The following is a 20,672-nucleotide window of genomic DNA, read 5'->3' on the forward strand; positions in this document are numbered from 1 at the left end:
TCCTTGATATATGTATAGTATGAGAATGAAGTTTTCATAAGCTAACAGGAAAACCTCCTGTTAAAGAGTTAAAAAATTTGAAAACCTTTGATATCGTGCATATTTTGATATTACCTTATACAAAAAAGTAACAGGGAATTTTGATTTCCAAACTTCGCCAAACACTCAAACTCTTGCTTTTTTTTTTTATCAATTAGTACAGCAAGAAGCACAATACTGATTTGGCAGCATAAAATTAATATCCCCTACATTGCTGATTAGAAAAATAGATCTAAAATTAACAGTTGGTTCTTAACGGCTTTTTTCCCATCTTTCATAGAAAAGTACAAGAAGTCATGCGGTTGCGCGCTCCTATAAGAACCATGTCTTTTTCACAAGTTTAATTAGTGCCTTTACACCTGAATAGATTCCAAATAGGGACTGAGTGAATTGCGAACTCGTGAAACTCCAGAACGTCCTTCGGTTGCAATAAACTATACCCACTGGTTCACACAAGTTATATTATGAATTGAGTGTTAGAAGAATTAGAAGTCAAAAGAAATTGACCCCCCCCCCCTCACCTCCAGTTTTACATGTCACATCTAGAACTCAATATTTAAACATTACCTTGAAGCATTCTGCCTGCATTCCTGCTGGAAAGGTCTTTTTCACGAATGGAAATTCCAACTTTCTCAACCAATTCAGCTTGTTTCTATATTCATGGACATTGATTGGAATTTCCTCAGCTTTAAGACATATATGGAAAATACTTTTCCTGTCTCCTACGGCTTGCTTTAAAAAAAAAAAGAATATTTTTTGACATGTGAATATGCAACAAAATACCATGCTAATTTTGTAACAGTAGTTATTGAATTAAAGAATAAAATTACTAAATCATGCATAAATAAACAATATCATAGCTACCAATCGAGAATTAGGGAGATTTCTACATTGATCCAAATTCCATACAAAAAAATATATGAAAGGATTTTTCTAAAAGACCATGTAGGGATCTTTCATTAATAAAAATAAAACTGTAGGGATTTTTTCACTTTGCAAAAATGTGACAATGTGCAACCCACCATAAAGCCATTAGCACCAAGTCACTAACCATTGCTAACCAGCAGGTTAAATTACCTGTTTTTAATACTCTCAAATCAAATCCGACACAGAAAAAATCTCTATGGGGCCTGAAATGGGACATATGATCATAGCAGATAGAACTCAGTTCACCAATTTTGACTGTGAAAGGTCAAATCGATGCTGGCTGTTTGGCAAATTTGATCTTTTCTCCCCGAAAATGAAACTTTTTTTTGTGATTTGACACAATGTAAGCATAATGTAGATTATTGCCAAGGTCATTTCGGGGATTGAAAAACTAAAGCAACAGTTTTTCAGATGAATTCTTCAGAAAGATTTTTTTACCCAAAAGTAGGAACTTTTATAGTCACGGTTGAAAAAAATTAGGGAGATATAAGAATTTTTTATGCGTCCAGGAGATGGAGTAGAAATTCAGGGGCCTCCCGGAAAATCCGGGAGAGGCAGCTATGCAATATAGTAGAAACTTCGGGCTGATCCCCAACCTGGACGTTTTTTTGTTGTTTTGTCCTTAAAATTAATTTTTTTCCCTTCAATGGAAAATTAATCTCATTTCTTTTTTTATTTTAATCGCTCATCTCTTCCTATTTGATATCCTTTTTTTAATATTTGTTCTCTTGATATACAGTTTAACATAACAAAGTTTGTCTGGTCCAGAGTATTCCAAACTTATTTGTCTCCTAAACCCCCTCCCAAGAAAAAAAAATTGTATCATGCTTTCCTCCGCTAAGACAACCCAATGTTGTATTTATGGCAGGATACTCCCTGACTTTTTATCAATTGTAGCAATTTGGCTGATCAGATGGAAAAAGTTGTAGCCAAATAAGAGAGAACCTCAGCCAAATTGACGTGTCATAAAATGCAAATTCCAAAAAATCGGTGTCAAATGGCTGAATGGGCACTCACGATTTGGCGAATTCAACATTTTATTCATTCGCCAAATTAAATATTTCGTGGCAATTTGGCGAAATGGCAATCGGCAGCACAAACTCTGATTTATAGCTTTTTCTACCCTTCCTCCCCTTAAGAGGTGATACTGCCTGCCCACTTTGGGGAAACACTGGCTCACTCTCTATTTATGCATTGCTGGAAGTTCTAATTACACACTGTGGCATTCCGTGAATCGGTTTGTTTAACTATACCTATTTTTTAAAATCAAGTATCTCAGCTAATCAAGGCCCCCTACTTTTGAAATATCATGAATGAGAACACATCTCAAAATTTTTTTTGAAAAATCCTGACCCAAACAATAACAGACAAAACAAAACTATTGAAAAAAAAGTGGGCGAAAGTTTGTGATACTTCCAGATTGGAAGGGCGCTGTAAATACAGCATAAATGCTGCAGAACAAGAATCCTCATTCTGAATACACAAAAAGTGACCAATAGCTAAGATGTCTACCATACTTAATGGCATTACCACATTCATGGTGTCGTCCATGGAATGACTGACTCGATGCAATCCAAAATGTATTATACACAAAAATAAACAGCACCCGATTGTACCCCACTAACTATGAAGCTTTATAATTAAAGGGGTAGAATGCACTTCTTTCAGATGTACCCATGTTCAATCCAGACAAGACATAATCAATTTTGTATTTTCTTCAAAAAATATGGATTGTGGAGAAGTAAGATTCTTTTCTTATAAATCTTGAGTGAGCATTCCTGTTCCACAGAAATTATGTTTGTTATAGAGTATCCTGTGTGATTAACTTTGTTGTAGTTATCAGAGGTTTCAGATTATTTACAAGTTCATCATTTATATATTTTGTTATATATTTTATGTATATATTATATATTTTATATATAAAGTTTAAAACATCCAGACACAAAGAAAATACTTACCTCATCATTTTCATCAGGCAATGGTAAATCAAGGGAATGTAGAATAATGAGCGAAAGGAGTCTAATCTGTTTTGAGAAATTAGAAAAAAAAACTTACTTTCAGAACAATCATCATAAGTTTTCTGGTTAAACAAACTATGCAACTCATCCATGATATCAAAATGTTTCTTCCCTTATTGTTGGCAAATTCTGCTTCTGACATTCATCAAGTACTGATATCTTGACTAACAAAAGCCTCAGCTTATGAATTTTTAGGATAATAAAAAAAATTTTTTTTTGGTGTTTCTGCCTCAGCTATGAATAAAAATTCAGCTAAAGAATATAGTTGATATGAATGCACGAGCTCTCATTAAACAGCTGCATCGCAAGTCAAATTTTCATGTCAATTAAAATGAATTTAATGAGCAAAACTAGTACTTTACCACACACCAACTCCGGTCATATCGCTGTACAACAATTTACTACAGAATAAGTGGGGTTGGGAATGAAAGTGTTATCTATCTGTGGTCACCTCGGATAGGGAAAAGAACTTATACATATTCTTCCCCAGGATTGAACCCGCAGACCTGACGGTAATCTTCATGGTGGTAGACGAGTATCTTAATAGCATAGCCAATCATGTTCCAATGAGCAACTGTCACATTAGCCGATTAGTTCATTTCTATCCCAAAATCACTTTCCAGATACAACTCTTTCTCTTTCAGAAAAATTTTCAGCCATTTTATGTAAAATGAATTATTAGGTGAAAAGAAAATGTATTTAAAAAGACTTGGTTGGTTATGACAGGGCTCTTAATAAAAAATCGAAGAGTCTGGACATTCCAGAAACTTATCCATCTGCATGTGTGTGTGAGAGAGAAATGAGCTGACTATATCACATAGCACACCTCACTTTTTTTCCACTATGGCTCACAAACTTGAATGCATAGCATACATAGTGTAAAATAAAAAAACGGTCAGTTGTTTGTCTGAACGTTTGGTCAGTACTTTTCTTTTTTACAGTTTTTCTTAGTGTTTTATGAAAGTTAAACTTTTGAGCTGTTCATAAAACAAATTAAACAATTTTCCATAGAAACCTATGAAAAAATCACATTTTGGCTAACGAATGTGATTCCAGAACAAATCATCTTTGTTAGCCAAGGTATCGCTGTATTCTTATAATAGTCAGATCTCTGAGTTGATAGTGGATAAGATGTAAACTGTGTGTGTGTGGATATCACTTATAGAAATTGATAAAATTATCCGGCACCACCATGTGCAAATTGAAATTATGCCAAAAAAAAAATTACCATCAGGATGAAAAACAGACGTGGTAACTAAAAATCAGTTGTCTTGTCAATATCATGAGACCAAATTTGTGTTGCCAAATTTATTCATATTTTCTTACAAAAGAAGAAAAATTTCGTCATGATTTGGAACAGTGGCGATTGACATTATATGTGATATCTTTTGGGGGGAAAAAACCAGATAAGCATAACAGACTTTTTTCCATGAAAACTTTTCAGGTAGAGAATTTTTAGAGAAATTTTTGGAGATTTAAGAATTTTAGCGTTTAAAATTGTATAAACTAATGTAATTTCTTTCTTTGCCAAAATTGAATTCAAGAAACAAAAAGACAATTTTAATGATTAAAGAAATTCTGTATTACCAAATGGAATGGTGAAGCTAAATTGAGAGCAAGTTTTTCTTCAATCTTCGCAAACATATCAGCAGATACAGCTTGCTTCTCTTCAGGCTTCATACATACAATGTAAATGCACATCATTTGCAAAACACAAACTGAACTTGGTATTTCCCTGTAAAGTACAAAATACTATAGGTGAAGATTGAATTAATCGGAATCTTTATATAAGCCCGAACTTTGAAACAAAAAAAAAGTTTATTAATTATGTAAAATCCAAATTACGTTGAAAGATGAACATAGCATTCCTAAAGAATACAATGAATCCTTGGTACCTAATAACATCAGTATTTTGCACCACATGATCACTGAAAGTGTTGAAGTTGTTGGTGTTATTACTTTAAATGCAATACACAAATTCTCAAGAGCCAAACATCAAAGTGAATTTTATTAATCAACTGTAGTTTTTGCTGCAGGCACAAAAAAATACATTTTCTGGTGGTACTAACAATGCTGGTGGTACTAGCAAGATGTTAACAAAAGCAAATTTGGTGGCATGGGATGTTGCCTCTCAATATGATTAAGGCCGGTATTACACTATAAAAGTTTTGTAAAAGTCCTTTTATAAAACTTGAAAAATGCAGCCAACAAGGTCACCGGTTGCATTTTCTAGAATGTAACCAATAATCTTATTGGTTAGATTTTGCAAGTTGTATAAAAGGAATTTTATCAAACTTTTACAGTGTAATACCGGCCTGTAATAAGGCTAGGATTTTTATGATTCTGCATATTATTATGCTATTTTTATGCAATACAGCATTTTTTCATGACTTTCAGCAATTTTAGGGCATTTTCCATTATTTTCAGAATTAAAAGCATATTTTCATATTTTGGAGCATTATTTTGCATATTTCAGCATAAAAATTAAGATGGGATTTTTTCCCCCAAGCTCTCTTCATTTCCCGCAATTGGCGATTTTAGTAACAATAGAAAATTTTACTTACCTTTGAGATTGTTTTTTTTGCAATGATTGAAATGTTTTGGTAATATTAGCAACTATTGGCAAATTTTGAGTATCTTTGACAATGATTGGTGATTTCCTGTAATTTCCCGTATTTTTCTCAAGGTAAATATGGTCAGCCAATTCATAAAAGCATATTTTTAGTTTTTTAAGGGCATAAATACATTTTTTATGGAGCATATTCTTTTAAGGGCACATAAATTCCTGCCCTAATAATGTGATAATCCCTCTACAATAATATTTTTTCTTGGTCTGCAGTGCTTCCTTATATCAATGCTTCACTGTTTATTTCACAACACACAAAACTTTAGGATACTGCAATTACTTCAAACAAAACAGAGTCAAACTTCATAAATGGCTTTAGAGATATGTAGTCAAAAATTTTTAATACAAAAGAGCCAAATATGGGAAAATCTTGATAAACTGGAATGTTTATTGATAATGGATTTTTGCATTTTTCTTACATGTGCTTGAATTGATGACAAACATGAAATAAGTATAATGAGCTGCCACTTTACTACTGACCACCTCATCAATATTTTTTTGGGTCACCTTTTGCCTTTAATACAGCGTTAATTCTTCTTGGCATGGACTCTACGAGATGTTGACAGATTGAAAGAAATGAAATTAAATCAGTATGAAATCTGAGACCACGATTGATGAATAGCACTTTCCATCAATGTGAGATTGGATGGTTGTGTGGATCTATATGTCTGATGGTTCTTTCAACTTCATCCTACAAATGCCCAATGGGATTGAAATCTGGGAACTGTGGGTGGGGGTACCCAAGCAAAGTAAATTCTCTTTTATGTTCCTCAAACCAATCCTGTACAATATCACTATGGCAGGAAGCATTATCTTGCTGAAAGTAGCCATCACCATTGGGATAAACCACCAACATAACAGGATGTATTTGGTAATCTAAACAATGATGTTTAGATTCGATCCTTATGCAGACATCTATGAATATGAATTAAAGAGCCCAAAGCATGCCAGGAAAAAATTCCTCCAACCATCACATTGCCTCCACCAGCTTGAAGGGAGAGTTGTAGCACTTGGCATAGATGCTTTTGTGCTGTTTCTGCCAAATTCTCACTTGTTCATCTTCATGTAGTTAATCAAAAATGTGATTCATCAGTCTGTAAACACTTTAACTACAGTTGCTGTTGATCATTTCACAAATGTGGTGGGTGGTTTTGTGATACTTGCTCCAAGCTCCTACAATCACCCTACATTCAAAGTGTCTATAAAATCATACTTTCCCTCCCATATCTTTTCAAACAATTCACCTATATCAATGTTTTTCAACTGCCATGCTGCGGCCTGGTACCAGGATCTAACATCATCCATACCGGGCCACGAGTGATTAACCGTTTCATTTTTCCTCACTCTTTTTCCACTGGTCGTGTTTGACCAAGCCTACTACTCACAAAAATGAATGGAACCGGGCCACGAGCTTGCAAAGATTGAGAGAACCACTGACTTATACTACTGTCTTAGAAACTCAGCTTTCTTATTAAGACAAGCCTAGCTCTTTAGCAGCAAGTGTAATGCCATACCTCATTTGCATGAAACTGCCAGGTGGTCATAAAAAAGTGGCCTCTTGGTGTAACAGCATAGACACAAAATATAACAGCTGTATAAAATGATCTATATAGAATCTACGAATTTAAAAAATGCATAAAGTTTAAAAATACAAATGGGTCATGAAAAATTTATCATTAATTAGGCCGGTATTACACTATAAAAGTTTGATAAAAATCCTATTATAAAACTTGAAAAATGCAGCCAATAAGGTCAACAGTTACATTTTCTAGAATGTAATCAATAACCTTATTGGTTAGATTTTTCAAGTTTTATAAAAGGGATTTTATCAAACTTTTATAGTGTAATACCGGCCTTAGAGAGAGAGGTCATAAATTTTACATGAAACTTACTTCACCATGTCAGTGAAATATTCAAAGTCAAACTGTTTACACATTCTATCTTTTCCAACCGTACAAATCCATGAAACAATAAGCTGGCACAGAATATATGCGATAGATTCCTTTTCATTGGTATCATTCCCCACTTTGTTGGAAATAAGATACGTGTGATAAGTATTGATACATTGAATAACGATATGGCTGTATTTTTCTACATCTAGAAACCTGGGAAAAGAAAATAATGTATAAATCTCTGCTGAAAACAAATGCTGAATAAAACAATGGGAATAAAAAATGTGGAAATATAAAATACTAAAATTTTTCATTTTCTTATAGTTTACAAAAATATTTTAAAGCCTTATATATCGGTTTCACATTTGAACCGTTTGCAGGTCTGTTGCTCTCTGTGGCGAGACTTTTTAAAGGGGATATCGGCTCGTATTTGCGCCTCAAAGTTGGGAACCATAGAAAACTAACTTCAGCAGACCACCCTGTGGTGACGGTGGAGTTCGAACCCTGGACTAGTCACCGGGCTAACTAGTCACAGGTTAAACATGCTATTTATCAGGTTTTTTAAAAAAAGAGAGATGATTTGACTGATCTTTACATTCTGCTGACTATTGTGTGTCATCTCTTGATAGATGCTGTTGAAGTGCTTATTGAAAAATACTGGTTTATAAAGAATACATGTGAGAATGTAAATTTTTTTTTATTAAATAGAACATATTGTCGAAGTTACATGAAAAAAAAGACAAAAAAAGTTACCTGAAATGTGGAAGACATACTATACAACTCCATATTTCTACCATTTTCGTTAGTGTTGGCTCTTCTTTGGCAGCAGTTTCTAGAGTGTTCAAGAAAAAGTCTTCGAGTACAGGTGTGGAACCAGGTGTTGCAGTTCCTCTATGGTAATTAATGAATCATGGGCAACAAAATTTTTAAAAACCACTTGATATAATAATTATTTTAGACATATTGTGAAAAATGAGTCAGACAAATCTGCCATACAAACTATAACCTAGACATAAACAGAGAACCAAGCTTCCTACAACAGAGCTCCAATTTCATGAATTTACACTGAGGAATGAATTTTTTTTTAAGTTCCTGAGCTATTTTTACCACAATTCAATGAATAAAAAGTGTAAGCCCGTCCAATTCATTAAATCCCATTTTTAATGTATTATTAAAATAAAGCCCAGTGATGATAAGGGTTTAAGCTAGATAAAAAATTTCTTTAGCAAAAAAAAAAAAATGAAAATGTGGGGGGGGGGGTAAGCTTTAGCAAAATGCTACAATGCTAATGATTGATGGTTGGATGTCTGTTCGTATCGAACCTCCTGTATGCATTTTTGTGAAAGTGGCTTCTACTTCTTTCGCAATTTGCGAAAAATGCAAACGTAGCTTAAACCCTGCCAGCAATGTAGCGGCTGTATAGAGAGAAAATAATTTACCCCCCAAATTACATCATAACAGTGGTATAATAGTGAGGGGGGGGGGGTTAATTTTTTTCTTAGTTTATTTTCTTAATTTGATAAAATAATCTAGACTTGAGGTTACCTATGATGTATTGGACTTCTATTTCTTAATCGTACATATATATATAGGTACCTCCTACACATTCCTATGGAATTTCTAACAAATTAGTACGTGCAAGAATGTGTCCATGATGTTAACACATTTATGTTACAAGAATTGCGTTCTTGCTGTTGCTGTCATCTGTCTTCCATATTTTGAAAAGATGATGCTAAATGATTGAACTTTCATGTTATATAAGTATTATATTGAAGGTCTGTCTGTTCTCTGCAAAAAGACTTTTACAAATGGGAGACCGGCTCGTATTCGCTCCTCAAAGTCGATGCATCTGATTGCAATATAAAAGGGGATCTGCTTCACATACCAATAGATGTGAAGCAGAGCCTCCTTCTTGTATGGGAACATGGAAGCATGTCCCCAAGACTTATTCAAGTGCCAAAATTAATAATTTTTCTTTGACATTTAAAATTTTTTTACAAAACTTACGATATTTGTAATTTATGTAGGGGGAGGAAGGCATGGGTCCTGCAGATTCCTCAACCCCTCTGTATGCCTCTGCCTCAAAGAATGTTAAGCATAAAGGGACACAAAAAGTTGTGTATGCCCAGCAGCCAAACTTATGAGCAATAGGCCCTGATATGGAGATTTTCTTTTCAATAACTTATTTTCAAGGTGAATGTGAATTTGGCTCAAAATAACTTTCTTTAAAAAAATGCTTGATTGACCATTAAATAGCTTACATATTAGAAGAACAGAAATTCAACTTTCTGAAGCAATTCAAATCTTGCCAAACATCATTCCATGGTCTCAGGTTTTGTGCAGTTTGTGATAAGATCTCCAAAACAATGTTGTAGCGTGATGGCTCTTCGCTGATGATCCTCAAGCAATATGCCAACATCTGTGGCATAACATCCTAAAAGCACAGTAAAAAACTATGTGTATAAATTGCTAGAACATCTAGTATCACATTGCAAACAATACAAGCACATCCTGCAAGCACACTGTGAATTTAGTAATTTTTCTCTCTATTTTAATATCATTCCTTACCAAGTTTCCATATTACAAAAATAAAATTTTAACTCTCGACAGCTGCCATATTTCATCCACGTTTACATAATAAAGTACAAAATGTTATTCGGTAAACAGATAATGAAATAACAAGGCCATATGTGCCAAACTTGGATAATAAGAATTACAAACATAGTCAAAATTCAGGAGATATACTCCTCCAACCCTATGATAGTGCAAGCCCATAGACTTGCCTACGTCAAGTTATGTTGGAAGATTTTATTAAATTTTTTCAGGAATAGAATTGTCAAACGTGATGTGACCTACCATAACCAAGAATCATAATGACTAGAGAACTATACAGGGTGAACCAGAAAAGACGGGAAAAACTTTAAGCGGTGATAGTACCCACAAATACAAACAATTGCCATCAAAGAATGCATGGTCTAACATGAAATGTAAATGTAATGTTGAAATTTATCGGGAGAAAAAAGAACACCATGCATGCAAGTGTAACCTGGGGAAGAAGAAACCGTATGTAAATCTGAGTCACAGTGAATAAAAGGTGTGGGCGCCAGCCCTGTGAAGTTATTCCAGCGTGCAACCATTCTAACAGTTGTAACATACGGGATAATGCCGCACTTTAGTAATACTGAAAAAGCAGTAATGCATTACATTTGCGGAGCTGCAAACGGAAGTACCACAGAGACAGTACAAACGTACTGTAAGAGTTTTCACCAAAATATTATTCACTTACACTTAAAAAATTTCCAGAACTGACCCTGGCTGGAAAATATTTTACATGTATAGTTAGATGTTATTAAATAATAATAAAACTAATACTTTTCATGGAATACCTTTTCAAACATACTGTATTTGAACATTTTCTGGGTAAAAGACAAGATAATTTCGTTTGAGCTTCTGGTGTATACCTACAAGGAGAGAAAAATTCAGTTAGTATCATTAGAAGAAATTGTTGATAACCTGTCTATAATGATACTGTATAGACCTAGGAAAAAATATTGTTTTAGACAGGTTATTGTCGTAGGCAGTTTAAGAATTTGTGCTATTTCCTACTGAATAGGAATTCTCCGGGACCAAAGGAAATATTGTTATAGGCAGGTATTTTTTTATAGGTATAGACAGTATCGTTATACACAGGTTTCAATGTAATAACAAATAATCAATTTCACTGCAATAATAATTATTTGCTATAGAAGCTTTGAGGAAAAAAATAGCTTTCACACTCAAAACCTAATATTCTATTCTTTTTTCAATCCAGAAAATTCTGCAAATTGAAAACTGTATTGTGAGTGATTCTCTTGTGAGTATTACAAGTGATTCTCAAAATGCACACTGCTGCTCCTAGAGAGCATTGCTATCCTCTGTCTGGGACATCACGAAGAGTTAGTGCATTGAGCTGTGTGCCCGTTCAGTGCTTTGAAGCAATTTTTTTCTGGACTATTAGTGGGAGCCAATGACAAAGCTAAGGTAGTCGTGGGTGGAAATCCAATGCCAAATCTCCAATGCCACTTATTACCTTCTGTGAGCTTTTTAATAATATGTGCAGAAAATTATTGTGGCTCAAATTAAAATATCAAATGTGGACATCACACTGAATGGTTAACAATAACTGAATTATATGAAGGCAATGCTTTGTGTAGTTTTGTTTATAGATATTGTGATTCTACATTCATCATGGGTGGGGTCTGCCGCTCCTACCCCCCAACATCAAAGAGGTGTGTGAAAGGTGACCTAATATAGTGAAACCTATCAAAGATAAGCAACATTGTATGAGACAAACATCTGTCAGGAAATCAGAAAAATAAAAAGTCCCGTAGATCAGTGTTTCTCAACCACCGGGCCCTAGCATCAGTCAAACAGGCGTATGAGGAATTACTTAATTTTCCCCCTGTTTATTTCCTATTAGTTCTGTTTATGACCACGCCTTCCACTCAAAAAAGGAACTTAACTGGGCCACAGGCTTTCAAAGGTTCAGAGCCACTGCTGTAGATGATTAGTGCTTTGGTTTGTACCTTTATAAAACAAATCTGTTTAAAATGGAATGCTATTTCACTCTATTAACACATTCCATTTTTTATAGATTCCATTGTTTACGTACTACTACTATTACATTGCACACCAACTCCGGTCATATACCGCCAATTTCCAATCAGTGGAGTTGGGTGGGAAATTAAGTCTCCATCCATCGGTGGTCGCCCTAGGCTCGGTAGGTAAAGAACTTGCTTCTAATGTTCTATGCCCGGATTCGAATCCATGGACCTTGATGGTAACCTTCATAGTGGAAGACGAGCAACTTTACCACTGCACCACTCGGGCACATTGCATACATACTGGCATCATTACTATGTCTTTCTGACCCCTCCCCAGCCCTTAAAGTTTATCTCCTCCCAATGTTAATCAACAAAATTTACTGTCCACATTACAAAAAAATTTTCACTATTATAATTGTAGCATATGCATTGTTTTTTTAAAGGTGCATTTACATGCATGTGCACACTATACGTCATTCTGAAGGATTTTGCTGAGATTTCCCCATCCATGTGTGTAAATGCCACAAAATATTTAATCATGAGCCAAGCAATGGACACTAGACAAACCTAAAATTGGAAGTCTTCCCTAACGATGGATTTGAGAGAGGAGCTAGTGCCACATATGTTTGTTTTTTGCTAAAATTTGGCTGCAGTTGGAATCTGGTTATGCATAAGGAAGGGGAGAGGAAAGAAGAGTGCGACAAATTTACAAAGCAAAATCTCAGTGAATAGTGGTCAGGGTGAGTAGGCCTATATACAAACACATTAACAGAGAAATGACTGAGTCCAAATAGGCGAAGAGAATAAAGCAATTGTACTTACATAATTCAGAAAAACCTTGACTAGATCAATACTCATTTCTTGATATTTATACAGTATTAAAACGGCAACTATGTTAATCACAGACTCTTCGCATTCAATGGTGAGATCCTGAATATTACACAATGAACCTACAGCCTTAAATGGAAAAAAAAAATTGTTTTGAATATGTGAAGTGACCGAAATAATAAATTTCAAGTTCTCCATTAAAAAAAAGTAAAAATCGCAAAATAATTTTATACAGCTTATATCTAATGTCTCAGTTTACCTGATATAATTTAGATCTTCCAGAAACTAAGTACGTGTCTCTGTAGTCAACCCAAATATGCAATAAACGGAGCATACTACTCAGATGGAAAAACTTCTGATCATTTTCTTCCAGACTTTGCATGCTATTATACAGTTTATGGAGCGATTCCTTAAAAAAAAAAAAAAGAAAAAAGATCAAAATATGTGAGAGCTGCTGGGATGAAGAACAGTGCATGATTATGTAAATAAATCATAACAGTCTTCTGTCTTACACATATCCATAAACATCTCAAACACAAATGATAAGGGCTGCAAATTTTATAAGTCGCAAAATTAATCTTAATCCTTGATTCAACATACTTTAACATAGATAAAAAAAGTCGGGACAGTCAAAATTACAGAAATGTCCTGCAAAATACGAATCATATGGTCACCCTATATGCATATGCCAGTTTCTGGCCCATGGGTGCTAGAAATATTTATAAATCTAGCAGGCAGACTGAAAAGTTTGTACACCCCTGCCTTAGATTAATTACGAAGATCATTCAGAAAGTAATAATCCTTTGTTCATGTGTGCTATTTTGGTGGCAGCAGGGGTATGACTCAAGGCCAACCAGTTTGTCAGTCAGTCAGTCATTCGTTAACTGAGTAGAAGTTTTCATCCACTCTGAGAGTCTTTGTTGTCGTGGTGAGCGATCAAAGTGTAAAAAAAAATTAGCATGCCCCATTTGTGAAGTGTAAGGTCTAATTCGTTATCTGAATGCCAAAAATGTGCGACCAAGTGAAATTTTTAGAGAAATCAAAGACGCGTACGTTGCTATGATGGATGATTCATCTGTGTACACCTGAACTAACCCACACAACTGAAACTGAATGTCAGTTTACACAAAAGCATCATGCTCGCTCACCGACTGGACCAAAAGAATTTGAGCAATCTTGACCAGAAAACTCATGGTAACAGTGTTTTGGGACTGGCAAGAAGTTCATTGAGTTCATGCTGCAAGGCATCTGCATAAATGTAGATGCAGACAACTACTTACCCATACACGCACCTTGTAAACATCCTTCTGTGGAATTTCTAACAAATCAGTAAATGCACCATGTTGTGTGTATATGTGTGGCCCTAACATATTTATGCTGTAAGAATTATGCTTGTTTAGTGTTCTTACTGGTGCTGCCATCTGTCCTCTATAAGTTGAAGTGACACAGATGCATAATGCAAGACAATGAAAAAAGTGTGGCAGTCAATTCAGAATCGAAGGCACAGAATTCTATCTAGCAGCACTGTTCTTTTGCATGACAATGCACAGCCTCACATTGCTGAGAAAACGAAAAAAGTTCTTGAACAGTTTTGTTGGGAAATTATTGATCGTCCTCCATATAGTCCCGACTTAGTACCCCTAAAAGCATTCATTGCTTCACCAAACTTGAAGTTTCTGGGAGGAAAACGTTTCCAAACCGATGAAGAGCTTAAAGAGGTCACAGTCTTTTTTCGAGGAATGGAGGCAGTAGACTATGATGCTAGTATTCTCAAAAACTCATTACAAGATACGACAAATGTTTGAATTCAAATAGGGACTATGTAGAAAATTAGCATAAAGGTATGAAAATGTAAAATAAAAAGTTTAGAAAAAATATTTCAAGTAGTTGGTGTCTTATTTGTAAATGTCGAGTTAGTGTTTTGATCAGGGCCGTCATTTCGACTTTTTCCAGAAGGGAGGGAGGGGAACAAAGAACATGTACTCAAGGTATGCATATATATATATTTGTATATATATATATATGCACCATTTGTAGTGTATTTTCAAAAGCCAGGGTGACCCCCCAAATGATTTTGATCGTATCACTGTTTGTATACCCCCCCCCCTTCCCCCAGGATATGAAAGACTATAAAGTTAGTGAAAATAAGAAGTCAACATAATTTTAGGAATGTGTGGCATTGAAATAAAACAAAAATAATTTTCAAAGACATCAATTATCTAAACAACTATTTCAAAAAAAAAATTAAGTAAAATACATATATTTTTGATTCAATGGAATTTATATCCATTAAATACCACAGGGTGCAGCAAGAGTATCATTAAGTTAAAAAAATTTTTAACACCCTGTGGAATCACACAAGGTGATTTCATAATTCCACTTGTCATATTTTACTGCTGAACTATTGATCCTAGAGGTATACTTCCAATTAGAAAAAGTATCCAAATTACACGTAGAACTCAAATATGTCATTCACGTTGCAAGGGGTTGTATAGTTATCAAAATAAAATAAAATAAAAATTTTATACGACCACCCTATGCTCAAAAACCCAATTAGAAAGTTACCCTGTCTTGCTTGAGACTAACCAAAAAAAATCTACATTTCCAAGTGCAATATTCACAGAGATATTTAAATTCCAAAAATGGATAAAAATTGGGTAAAAACAGAATAAATGAGGGGGGGGGGGGAAAAAGCATTTTCCATTAGTTTATGCTGGTTTTTCCTTAACTTTCCTCTGATTTTTGAATTCAAATATCTCTGTGAACATTCACTTAGGAACACTGAAGTTTTTTTGTTGGCTTCAAAAAAAGAGAGACAGACACAACAGCTTTTTAATTAGGTTGTTGAGGACAGGGTGTCTGTATAAAAATTTAATTTTGTTTTTTGATAACTATAGAACTCTTCGCAACATGAATGAAGTATCTCAGTTTTACACATTATCTAGATATTTTTTCTAATTGGAAGTATGCCTCTAAGATCAACAGTTTGACAATAATGGCAAAGGGAATTATTGAAAATCCCTCTATATATAAAATAAAATTTCCCAACAAACTGATTGATTATCACTGAGCAGAACTGCTGAAGCTATAAATATGAAATTTGGTCAGTAGTTTTATTTTAAAATGTAGTCTCACTAAGAAGGGGGATTTTTTAAAATTCAAACTTCAAGGAGTCATAAGAGGGGGTCAGATTATGAAATCCATGCGTGCAAACTGCGGTAACAGTTAACACAATAACAATAAACAGATTCCAATTGATTTTTTTACAATTTATCATCAATAAATGTTTATCTTACACAATGCTTCTGTATTTTTGAATAAAAAAATTCATAAATCAGATGATAAATTCTGAAGAATGCACAAAAAAACACATAACTATACTCACACAAAAAGCCTCTTCAACAGCGATGGCATGTTCTTTACCAACATGCTGTTGCATGGACCCCAACATCTGAGACAATGTCTGTTCAACCAAAGACACATCTATGTTGGTCTTATCTCTTTTCTCTCCCAGACAGCCAAACAGCATCTTAAGTACCTAAAAATGATTCGAATAAAAAAAAAATTACAGTCTCTCTCGGACCCTGCAGAGATGAAATCCTCTCTTTAATGGATAAAACCCCTTAATATATTGATTTTTTAAACTATCCTTATTTTTTTTCTTATTTCTCATCAATCAAAACCCCAATCTGGAGATATGACTTTTCAGGTTTTGCCTGTCAACACTTTTTAGAGACAAAACAAAAAAAAAAAGTAATAAAACAATTATACCTGTTTTGTACAAGTGTGAAGATGTTGTTTCACACCCTTCACTACTTCAAAGAGAAGCCTACCAACACCATCAACTTGCTAAAAATGATAAAAAACCAAATCACATTTTTTACTCATCAATTTCAATTAAAAACCAGGGTATAAAAAAATAATGATGTTTTTCAAAAACAAAAAAAATTCAGATTTTTTTAAAATTTATATCAACAGACTGCTTATGAATTAAAACAAACTTTGTTAATCATTAAGATAATGCATATATTTTTCACCTAATCTCTCAAATTTAATTAAGCATCAATGAATAAACTACCAAATGAAAAATAAGGAACAAAGTACAAGCAAGAAATATGAATACCAAAAATCTGAGTTTACGTAACATAAAAAATCATTGAGCTCAAATTAACTTCATGGATTAGTACTTTTGTTGTAGAATGTTTTTATTCATGAGGTCCACCTCCTTAAAATAAATGCCTGGTGGCAACTCGGTATGAAATATGGTGCAGGTTTTTGATTCCCACTATGTAAAACCAAAGGGATATTAATTATCAACTAAATGAAAAATATATTCTATTGACAAGATTGTTTTGTATACAATTGATGGATACATTTATATGTGTTTCTGACTTGCATGATGTTGCTTAATAATTCACACATTTATATTCTTTCACAGATTTAATGAGCTTTGGTGAAAAACGAGCAAACTATACTTCTCACTTTTCCTATTAGTCCAACAGTATTCACGCTGGTACAACATCAATTATTATTTTAAATCAGCAATTAGACACAGAATCAAGGCTTTATAGGAAAACTAATTTTTTTTTTAAATAAGAGGAAGCCTAGCGCCCCATTGTAATGCATTTCAAATACTTAGTTGTGGTTATATCTATATGTAAGTTTACCTCCCTATATTTTTCTACAATTTCTTCCATGCAACAAAATAACAGAACAGACCTCTTTCTGCACTGTACCTGGGGATTAGGTCAAAGTCTATATATTTACCAGATCTTCTATATTTCTTTTAATCAACAGCTTTAGAGCATTTCAATAACATTGAAGTTAAAGAAAAAATTAAATTTAAATTTTTCAATTTAAATAAATGATTTTTTTTCAATCCGGTGATTTTAATTGGCATATTCTGTTAAGAACTGTGAACAAATTTATTAGGATGCACTAAACAGAAATATCAGCAAAATACACAGAGACGGATATCAAGACACCATGAATTACCTCAGGATTTGATGTTACCAACTTGAATATGTACTTGAAAAACTTTGGTTTATCTAAAATTTTTCGTTTCTCCGAATCCTTAGGTTTATTGGGAAGCTGAAAAAGAAATTACAAAAATGAAGCGCACCGAGTAAATTTCATTCAAATTCATCTGAATATCATAATCAAAAAGCTAATTACAGGGAATATGGTGAAACTTGGTTGTCATTACACCTCAAATGCAATATCAATGAGCACAGCGATTCCTGTAGAGATTAATGTTATTGCATTCAAGATCAATGAAAGGCCGCAACCCTGGATGTAACAACACATTTTTTTTCAGAATGATTTTCACTGTTTGGCGGGTGCAGCAGAATGCACTGAAACTACAGTTTTTTAAAACTTTTTTAAAAATCTTTCATACCTATAAATTAAAAAAAAGAATTTCACCTAAATAAACTCCAAGTAAAACGATCTACATATCAGTGCTGCCCAAAGTGGGCAATACTCTTTTGAGGTGATAGAATTGTCTAGGCCAGCATTTCTCAACCTATGGTCTGCAGACTAACACTGGTGCATGATGATGTCCCCGCAGGCAGACACGATAATTTGATTCTACTTTAATAAAACATTATTCAATCTTTGTAACTGACCCATTATTAGTTCACATGAAAAATTAGCACTCTCTACTTGGGCTACAGATTATCTTGTACTTATTCTCATGGGGAATAATATGGTAAATTGTGATCTTAAATACTGAATATCGATAATTGTAGCCAAAAAGGATTTGATAGTTTTTGACAAATTTGTAAATTATAGCAAAAATTACTGGAGGGTGAGAAAATAAAGGGCTACTATAAATTGTAGTTAACAAAAATGTATTTCATGAAAAAAAACAAAAAAAAAAATCCCTCATTATATATGACAAATTGACCATATTTCACTGAGCAAAATATTAGAAATTGGGTTCTACAAAAAAAAGGAAGTCGTCAACTGTCACCAAAAATGTTGCCATGAGTGAGCAAAATCACCAGTTATTGAAAATTTAGTTTGTGAGGGCTACTGGAAATTGCAGTTAATTGAAATGTAGTTCATGGAAGAAATGTTGAACATTACAAATTCATGAGATGAGTATTTATAAATTATACAAATACAAATACAACGCCACAACAGACAAAATGCCCAACGAGGTGGCTGATAAAAAGATGCCCATAAAAATATGGTTGTCATATATTTCAAAAATACAGCAACCCAATTAAAAATGCAATTAACACAAATTATAAACAATATATACACATGATAAAATATTATACAACACCCATTAAGAATACTTATGGTTGTCTTATTCTAAGAATGGATAGCTTCTCGATTTACCCCAACATGTTTATCGTATTTCTTTTTAAACGTGTCAATTGTGTTACAATTTACTACCTCCGGGGGTAAGCTATTCCATTTATTAACAACCCTATTAGAGAAAAATTTCCTGCGACACCATAGTCTTGCATTGACCCTCACCAATCGATACTGGTGTCCCCTTGTAAAAGTAGTCGATTGGCAGTGTACTAATAGTTCATGGTCCATCCTATCCATCCCATTGAAAATTTTGAACACTTCGATCATATCTCCTCGACACCTGCGTTCATCCAATGTAAACATATTCAAAAAATGAAGTCTCTCTTCATAACCCAATCCCTGTGTGCCAATAAGGACACACGTAGCTCTTCTCTGCACCCCTTCAACCAAGTCTATGTCCCTATGTAGGTATGGTCTCCAAAACCTTACAGCATACTCCAGTCCAGAACGAACTAAGCCTCGAAAAAGCAGAAGAATGACTTTAGGAGAACGCGAAAAGACCTTTTTGAAAATGAGACCAAGCATTCTATTTGCTTTTTTTGACCACCGCTGAACAATGTTCAGAAAACCAAAGTCGCTCGTCAATGAGAATTCCCAAATCGGTGACCCTAGTTGCATCCGGGATAGTGACACCATTCAACTCGTAAGAGAGCCGTGGGTTGTTCGAACCAAAATGAGCGACCATGCACTTATCTACGCTAAACATCATGCTCCATTCATAGTCCATTTACAGTCATAATCATCATTTATAAGTCATAAAAATTACTTATAAAAATTATCTCTATTTACAATTCCTATAAAGATTATAAATACAAATAAGCTTGATTTAACAAAAAAAGATAGGACAATAGTATAGATAAAAAGTCAGAACAGTCAAAATTACATGAAAATATGAGAATGCTCCGTAATATACAGAACACTACTCATGCTGTGAATTAGTGGTCTGTCTAATTGTTTCTAAACATTTTACGGGTCCCTGTGGACAAAGAGGTTGAGAAATGTTGGTCTAAGTCAGGAGTTCCCAATGTAAAACTTCTTGTGGAACCCTTGATGATAAAAAGGCTGTTCCACGGAACTGAAACAAATTTTTGAATATTTATCAAAAAAAAGTGTGCCCCCTACTGTTGTCTGAACAGCATCATAGCTTGAGGGCAAAATGAGAGAGGGCTTAGGAGCCACCTCTTAATTCACATATTTATTGTCATAAATCACATTGTGCCAGATCTTATCGTGAAAACCCTATGCAACTGAGGTCCCAGGTGGGACTCGAGTGTTAAGTTGTAAATTGTGGAATTCGAAAATCCTCACTTCTATGGGGATAAAAAATTTCAAAAAAACCTTCTTTTTACAACTTATAATTCCCTGATGGAATGGAAAATTAAATATCCACTTTTTGAAACTTCTGGTTCGAAAATATGATATGGAAAAATAT

General features: G+C 34.0%; 1 protein-coding gene across 1 annotated transcript in view; it reads right to left on the reverse strand.

Moving 5' to 3' along the window:
• Positions 1–20,672, reverse strand: part of LOC149078364 (small subunit processome component 20 homolog) — a 103,333-nt gene that overhangs the window by 75,038 nt on the left and 7,623 nt on the right. The window contains exons 7-18 of the mRNA XM_089242018.1: positions 17,909–18,004; positions 16,685–16,762; positions 16,299–16,451; positions 13,173–13,322; positions 12,908–13,042; positions 10,889–10,963; positions 9,764–9,936; positions 8,256–8,393; positions 7,503–7,715; positions 4,572–4,719; positions 2,925–2,990; positions 607–771 (exon numbers count right to left, since the gene is read on the reverse strand). Coding sequence (XP_089098144.1) covers positions 607–771; positions 2,925–2,990; positions 4,572–4,719; positions 7,503–7,715; positions 8,256–8,393; positions 9,764–9,936; positions 10,889–10,963; positions 12,908–13,042; positions 13,173–13,322; positions 16,299–16,451; positions 16,685–16,762; positions 17,909–18,004 — 1,590 coding nt within the window. The remainder of the gene's footprint in view (positions 1–606; positions 772–2,924; positions 2,991–4,571; positions 4,720–7,502; positions 7,716–8,255; positions 8,394–9,763; positions 9,937–10,888; positions 10,964–12,907; positions 13,043–13,172; positions 13,323–16,298; positions 16,452–16,684; positions 16,763–17,908; positions 18,005–20,672) is intronic.

This window comes from Pholcus phalangioides, unplaced genomic scaffold (genome assembly GCF_987345545.1).
Source record: "Pholcus phalangioides strain wild (caught in Gottingen) unplaced genomic scaffold, Ppha-v1.0 ptg000014l_1, whole genome shotgun sequence".
Lineage (NCBI taxonomy): Eukaryota > Metazoa > Arthropoda > Arachnida > Araneae > Pholcidae > Pholcus > Pholcus phalangioides.